The 7,733-nt window shown below is 36.1% G+C and overlaps 1 protein-coding gene across 1 annotated transcript; it reads left to right on the plus strand.

Moving 5' to 3' along the window:
* LOC18612711 lies at window positions 3,931-6,608 on the plus strand. The gene is made up of 2 exons (XM_018119053.1): window positions 3,931-4,012; window positions 4,104-6,608. The coding sequence occupies exon 2, from the start codon at window positions 4,155-4,157 to the stop codon at window positions 4,728-4,730; it is 576 nt and encodes a 191-aa protein (XP_017974542.1). The 5' UTR covers window positions 3,931-4,012; window positions 4,104-4,154; the 3' UTR covers window positions 4,731-6,608.

A 7,733-nucleotide genomic window follows, 5' to 3' on the forward strand; every position in this document is an offset into this window, starting at 1 on the left:
GAGTAACTATATAACCGGGTTTACCGTGCCCCTCTAATAGGCAGTCCACGAAAACCCGTCACTATAGTGACTAACCCACCAATTTTAATAAAATTTCGACAGTATAACGTGGCTTTTATTTATTTATCCAGCTTGCATAGTAAAAACAGCTTACATAAATTTTCCAATGCACTTACAAAATATAGCCACATATACTCATATATCATAAGCCATTCATAGGAAAATATATAATTTTCAAGACAGTTAACAGCCTCCAATTACTCAATTTCATAATTAACACTATATATTTTTATTTGTCACATTTATTTCTAAAACATCAAAAATCTCATTTTAATCTCATTTTCGTTTCATAAAATACATAAAGAGCATTTAAAAATAAACTCTAAATAATTTACAATAATAATAGGTTTACTCACCGTTTGTATAGATGAAATGCTTCCTAGGTGCCCCGATCACTGTTGGTTGGGTACGACTTCCTTGCCTTTACCAGAAGGCTCTCCTCCTAGACACATTGCAAAATTTACCCAATTTACCACATTGATGCTAAATCACTATATAATTGACTTAAATCCTATACTAATGCATGGTATGAAATGCAATAACCTAAAACGGCTTAAACGCGGTATTAACCTATTTTTGGCACTTTACCCGATAAATTGCTAACTCGCTCCATTTTAGCTCTAAATCATCCCATTCTCTCTCCAACATTTCTAACAATTAAATATCAGCTAATAACCTTCTAAAATCACCAAAATCAGTTCACTTTCCTCCTTGGAAAATTCGGCCAAAAATGGGACATTAACTCGATAAATTTTCCACTTTGTTTTTCTATCACATTTAACCATTTTTCTTCATTTTCTCTTCATTTCCCATAGAATAAAAATCAATTCATCATCATTGTACATCATTGAACATTCAGCCAAGAGTGGGTATTGTGAAAATTTCATGTTTTCTTGCCCAATTTAATTTCTATACACATTTAACTAACTAAAACTATCAATTTAACTAAAAATCAAAACCTAAAAATTTCAAAATTCCTCCCTTAGAATTTCGGCCAGCACATGGTGTCACTCTTTGATCTCTCTCCTCAAGCATGCTAAATGGAAATAAAGGCATAGGAAAGGTAGAAATCAAGCTAAAATCGAAAAATCTTACCGTTAGACGCGTAAACAGACGAAATTCGCAATTTCCCCTTTGAATTTTTCTAGTTTCCCTTTGTTTTCTCTCTTTTCATCCTTTCCTCTCTATTTCCTCTCTTGTTCTCCCTTATGGCCGGCCATCACTTAAAATGGGGTTTAAAAGGCTGACTTTTCCTTTAAAATATTATAATATTATTTTATTCATTTTTTTTGTTTTATTAATTCCTTAAATTCTAGCCATCCATTTGTTTCCAAATTTTCACCTATACTTGTCCCACATATTCATAGCTTAGATAAAATTCTCAGACTTATCCAAAGTCTTGGTGGAGTAATTTTTTAAATTTACACTTTTGCCCCCATAAAAGTTAAAAATTACATTTTTGCCCCAAAAACTGAAAAATTGCCCATAGACATATTTTTCATCCCTTATACTCATACCATTCTCCAATTTGTCAAATTTGATCTAAATTCTCTCAAAATCTCAAATTTTGTTCGCGAGTGGTAAAATTACGATTTTGCCCCTACACTCCAAAAATCACAAGAATTAAACTTTTTCACTTTCTATCATTAAATTATACTCCAAATAGTTAATCTTGGTCGAAAATTTCACTCCATGATCAAATTATTATCTTAGGTGGTAAAATGACGATTTTACCCCTGAACATCAAAATTTTCAATTTTACCCCTAATGAACCCTCGAATTTCGAACAATCATTTTTAGTCATTCCTGGACTATAAAATGTTAAATTTCATCCAACAATTCCTATTTGAACTAGTTCGAGGTTAAATCAACTCAAGTGTACCATTAGGTATGATATCGGGTCGTCTATTCTTAGGTGCTTTCCTAGCATAATAACATGCTATTCAGTGCATGTATGTCATGACATGTGTTTATAGGGTCGGGTTTTACACATACTACCATACCAAGAACAATACACTGGTATGAAGTCCAACTCCCAAACAAAAAGAGACTTGAAAAAGTCACAACTCTTATTCTCATCTAAAACACAAAAATAAACTATGTAGCTCAATATAGAGGTGGGTCTGTAGAGTCAGTGTTTAACAAACCACCAAGAATGCCTCCAAAACAATCCATTGATTTAAGACAAGCCATTGCTTCTATTAAAAGTTTAAATATCCTAGGAGATGATTTGTCCACAACAACCCATAGAACGGACTTTAGGACAGCTAGAGCTTCTCTTTCTTCAGTACCATCCACCATTAGGACAGATTTACAAGGGATGGATAATTCCTCAAATATACCTCAACCAATATACAATAGACAAGAACCTAGCCCAACCAACTCACCTAAAATGTCTTTAACATATTCATCAATGACCTATCATCCAAACATAACTACAATTGGTGAAGAAAATTTTGAAATTTTTGTACTAGAAAAAGAGTTTAAAATCAATAAAGAATGGTGTAGAAAGCATTTCTACTCTGAGAAAAATAAACAAAAAAGAAAAAAATTATTTAAAAACTTATAAAAATGAAAAAGATCAAATCCTACAAAAATATAACAATTTCATGGAAAATCAAAAGATTCTAATAAAATTCTTTACATGGATTGAAGAATATTACTTAAGATCAATAAACATTATAAAAAACATAGTCAAATGGCCAACAAATAGAGGAGAAATTGAATCTCAACATCTTTTTTTGATAGAAGTCCAATATTCCTACAAAAATATAGGAATCAAAGTAACTCCTTTAAGGATGAGGTCTTCAGACTTAAAAGAACAAGTTTTTTCAAAAGACATAAAAATGATAGTTGATTAAAACAATTATACATATCTAATTCTTCATACCATTGCAAAACAACTAGAGCATATAGAAACGTTAATTGAAAATAAACCAAAATTTACCCAAACATAGCCAATAAACAAAGAAACTGTTAAGACTAAAGAAACAATTTTCAAATATTTTGAAATATCAAACAAAATTTCATCAACTGCATCCAAATCAATTTTTGAGGGAAATTCGAAATATGATTGATGCCCTAGAAAGCTAAACCTCAAGAATGATAGCCTTTGATACCCCTTTACAACAAAGCCATTCAACAAACATAATAAAACCAAAAAATAGATTTAGAAGATACAGATGCCCAACAATTTAACAAAATGATTTGAAAAGAAAAAAAAAAAACCTTATTATCCAAAGATCACGGCACCTGATTTGAACATAGAAGAAAAACCCATTTTTCAAAATAAGTAAAATACCAACATAATTTATTAATGAAATATTGATGAAATGTTTGAATACAATATCCTCAATAACCTTCAACAAATGACAATGGTATCCAATGTTTACAAAACCCAAAATCAAATGGGTCTTATTATATTTCATTCAATAACAAACCTTTTAGTTAACAATAAAAAACTACAAAAAAAAAAAAAATGAAAAACGCTCTCAACTTCTCCAACTTTCTCCCCCTTGCCCACCACCACGGGATGGCGGCCGGCGGGTCGCCGAACCTCTCCAGTTCTTCACCACCGATTGCAGTACCTCCCTACATACAACTTGAGGCTGCCCACAGCCACCTTCCCCCAAACAAGGTACTACCGCCACCCAAAAATGCTTCCCGCAACCCATAGCTTAAGGAAACCACAGCTGCCACCCAACAGTGGCTTCCCGCAATCCATCTCAGAAGGAAATCAGCAGTTGCCGTCCCCTAGGGCCTTCAAGAAATCCTTTCAGTCTGTAGCGGCAGGAGAGAGACCACCGGTGATTCCTCTAATGCGTGATCCGGGCGTCTACAAGGACAGGCCAGCCGCGACTTTCTATGAAGACGAGATCCAGATCCTGGCACGGCCATTCACTCACTCTGTTATAGGAAAGTTCAACCGGATGCCCAAAATACAAGAAATAAGGTAGGCCTTCAAAGGCATAGGGCTATTGGGTGCTTACGAGATTCGCTGGTTGGATTACAAACATGTGTTGATTCATTTGTCAAATGAGCAGGATTTCAACTGCATATGGGTCAAGCAGCAATGGTTTATTTCAAAGCAGAAAATGAGGGTATTCAAATGGTCCCCAGACTTTGAAGGGGAAAAGGAGTCGGCAATGATCTCGGTTTGGATTTCTTTCTCGAACTTAAAGGCACATTTGTATGAGAAGTCAGCTTTATTGTTGATAGCAAAGATAGTTGGGAAGCCGTTGTATGTAGATGAAGCTACGGCAAATGGGTCCCGACCAAGTGTGGCCAGAGTGTGTATTGAATATGACTGCAGGCAGCCGCTCGTGGAGGAGGTTTGGATTGTTATCCGAAACAGAGAAACGGGGGCCGTTACAGGTGGTTATTCTCAGAGAGTAGATTTTTCAAGATTATCGGATTATTGTAATCATTGCTTTCATGTGGGGCATAAGGAATCGGAATGCTTGGTTTTGGGTAACCGGTCATCTAATAAAAAATCTAGTGAAAAAAATGCTACGGACTCAATAAAACAGCTGAACGGGATGTTTGGTCATGTAGACCACAAAACTATAGAGGAGCGACTGAAGGGGACTGAAGGAAGGGCTACGGTCATCGGAGAAAAAAGAAAAAATCTGGGCGATGAGGTACCAGCCAAACAAAGTCAACGTTGGTAGGAGGTTGGGACACATGTGCGGCCGGTTATGGAAGGAAATAATAAGGCAGAAAAGTTTTTACTAGCTAAGGAAGCTGATCGGGATCCAGACTTGAGCCGATATGCAGTTTTGGAATCCTTGGAGGAACCCGAACAATTGAATCGAGTAAAACAGGGGCAAACAGGGGAGGAGAATAGTGTCGAGGATCGACCGCACGTTTCTCAGCATCCTTCAGGTAAGAGGCAGCCCAGATCGGACCTTTCGTTTTCTATAAAAGACGGCAAAAGTGGCGGCCAGCGGGGAGGAACAACTTCAGACGAACCTGCAGCAGCGACGCAACATACAATGCGGTCCAGAGGGCAGAAACTAGTCCACAAGTTAGTCCAGGTAAATGACAGCAATACACTGCTGGCCACAGACAGATAGCAAGAAGAAGGTGTGGGCAGCCACCGTGAAGCAGTAGATGAGGAGACGATGTGCGCAGACGACCGGGACGGTGAATAAGAGTTACCGAAGGGAGTCAGGATGGTGACAGCACGTCCAGCAAAGTCAAATCTCGGGGAGGACATAGTGCATGTTTCCTTTCACGTGCATGGAGTGCATGCGCAAGAGAGAAATACCGAAAAAGATACAGAGTTTACCGGCCCAAACACCAAAAGAGAAAAAGAGCCTACCGAGGCAGCAGCAACAGCAGAAGCAGGCAAGATAGACGTACGTCATTCCAACGTAAATGACTAGTGGGACCTAGCAAACAGTGGCTCGAACATAAGGGAAAAGGACTTGACAGCAACCGCAGAGGAGGATGAGACTTTGGTGCCTAAACCAATGCAGGAGGGAGAGGGTAAAATTTCAAAAAATTATTTTACTAAGTAGTCAACTCAAGCAGAATTTTTATTGAAGGGGATTGACAAGCAGATGGCAGAGAAACCTTTGGCCATTGTGCCAAGGGCTACTGAAATGGACGGCTGAAGCAAAAAGGTCAAAAGTAAAAATAAAAAAAAAGTCAACAAAAGCGTGCTAACGGGATGGTAGACACTTGTCTGCATGAGGGGAGCGAACAATGCCCAGAAAATGAATTTCTTGACTATGAGCCCTTGGCCACGGTACCGGCTCCTGTTGAAGTTGATGGCTCAATGGCACCAGCAGCGGGAAGGTTAGTCACAACGACTTTTTCACAAGGGGAAGGACAGAAAACATTAGAAAGGTCAGAACGTGGCAGTTGACATGGCTGAAGGTAGTGGAGAATACAGCCCATTAGTGGGACCGGGTGCATGTCAGACAAGGAGTGCAAATTGACATATTTGGGTTTTTTCCATCAGATGCATGCTCACATGACAGAATGGAAGACAATGTTGATAATTCTCCAAACTTGGAGTCCGCCTCAAGCAAGTGCATGCACAATAAAAAATTAAGTGATATTCCTTTTGTCCCCTCCTTTTTCGGAACAAATTACACAAAAATAGAAGTTCATCCTCGGGTACGACGTCAAAGACATTTAGACACTGAAAGTTTCAATTGACAAAATATTCAATTTAGTTTCAGATAAAGTCGTAGACATGAGAGAAAATGATGAGGCCTCGGATAAAGATGTCGTATCGGTGAACTTTGCAGCTAGTTGGGAACGCGAGAGGTATTTCTAGCACTCTAATCTAGAGAAGAATCAAGAAATTGCAGGTGTTGTAAAAATAAAAATTTTAGTCGTTTTATTATCTCAATGTAATAGTAGGGAATATCTGTTTTACATTAGCATCAAAAGTTATGCACGTAAAATAAATTTCCTTACTCTAGGCGTATCTCTGAAATTTTCTTATGTTCATGTAACATAGAGGCACGAATTAGATCCCCTCTTTTGCACTTTTTATTTCGTATTTAATAAATTTAATAGGGTAGCTTGGCCTTGTGTGATTTTCCAGCTTTTTTAAAAAAAAAACCTTTTAGTTATCGATGTCACTAGACAACATAAAGGATGGTGGGATAATTATCTTACCACAAAACAGCAAGAAGAAATATTAAAAGCTAAAAAAAAAAGGATGATGAAGGAAATAACATCCTCGATGAACAAAGAAGAGAAATCCAAGATGTTGTTGCAACATTTGTATTTCCAATCTTGAAACACTTTCTAGGAGACCTTTCCAATCTTAAAGATAGAAACTCAGAATTATTGTCAAATTTAAAATGCAAAAGATTAATAGATTTTAAATGGTACATTGACATATTTATGACAAGAGTAATGCAAAGATCTGATAATCAACAACCTTTCTGAAAACAAAAATTCTTAGTAGGATTTCATACACTATTAGGAGAAAAAGTTAGAAAACAGATAAGGGAAACTTATAAAGGAATAATCCCTTATGAATAATATCTTACATGTGGCGAACTTATAAGTTTCACCCAAAAAGAAGGGTTAAAAATTTGCCATGATTTAAAACTTCAAAAATAATTAAAAAAGGAGAGATATCTATGTAGAAAAGAATTAGGGTCATTTTGTCAACAATTTGATATCAACCATGAACCTTCTTCTTTTAAAACTTGTTGTCCTGCAAAACCAAAACAAATGAAATATAAAAAATTACTCTAGATTATTACAAAAAACCAAAATACAAGAGGTATAGAAGAGAGAAACAAAAGCGTGAAGAAGAAAATAGAATAGACAAAACAATAAAATGTTTCAGATGTGGAAAATTTGGTCACATTTCAAAATTTTACAAAAGAAGAAGAAAATCAATGAACTTCACCTAGATGGAGAAATTGAACAAAAAATTAATGAAATTTTACTAGAATCAACAACATCAGACTATGAGACGTATGAAAACATAGAATCTTTAAGTGAGTTCCAAATAGATGAAATACAAACTACATCTCAATCTTCAATAGATGGTGAAAAACAAATTAATGTCTTAACCAAAGACCAAGAACTCATGATTGACATTATTGATAAAATTTAGGACTCAACATTGAAAAGGGAATATTTGAGAAATTAAAAATTTCAATGAAAGAGAAAACAAAAAACCCATAATCACAAAT

The sequence above is a fragment of the Theobroma cacao genome, chromosome 1, assembly GCF_000208745.1.
Source record: "Theobroma cacao cultivar B97-61/B2 chromosome 1, Criollo_cocoa_genome_V2, whole genome shotgun sequence".
NCBI lineage: Eukaryota > Viridiplantae > Streptophyta > Magnoliopsida > Malvales > Malvaceae > Theobroma > Theobroma cacao.

Excerpts from the sequence above, each read along its gene's own strand:
- LOC18612711 (XM_018119053.1), top strand. The coding sequence starts at position 4,155 with ATGAGGGTATTCAAATGGTCCCCAGACTTTGAAGGGGAAAAGGAGTCG.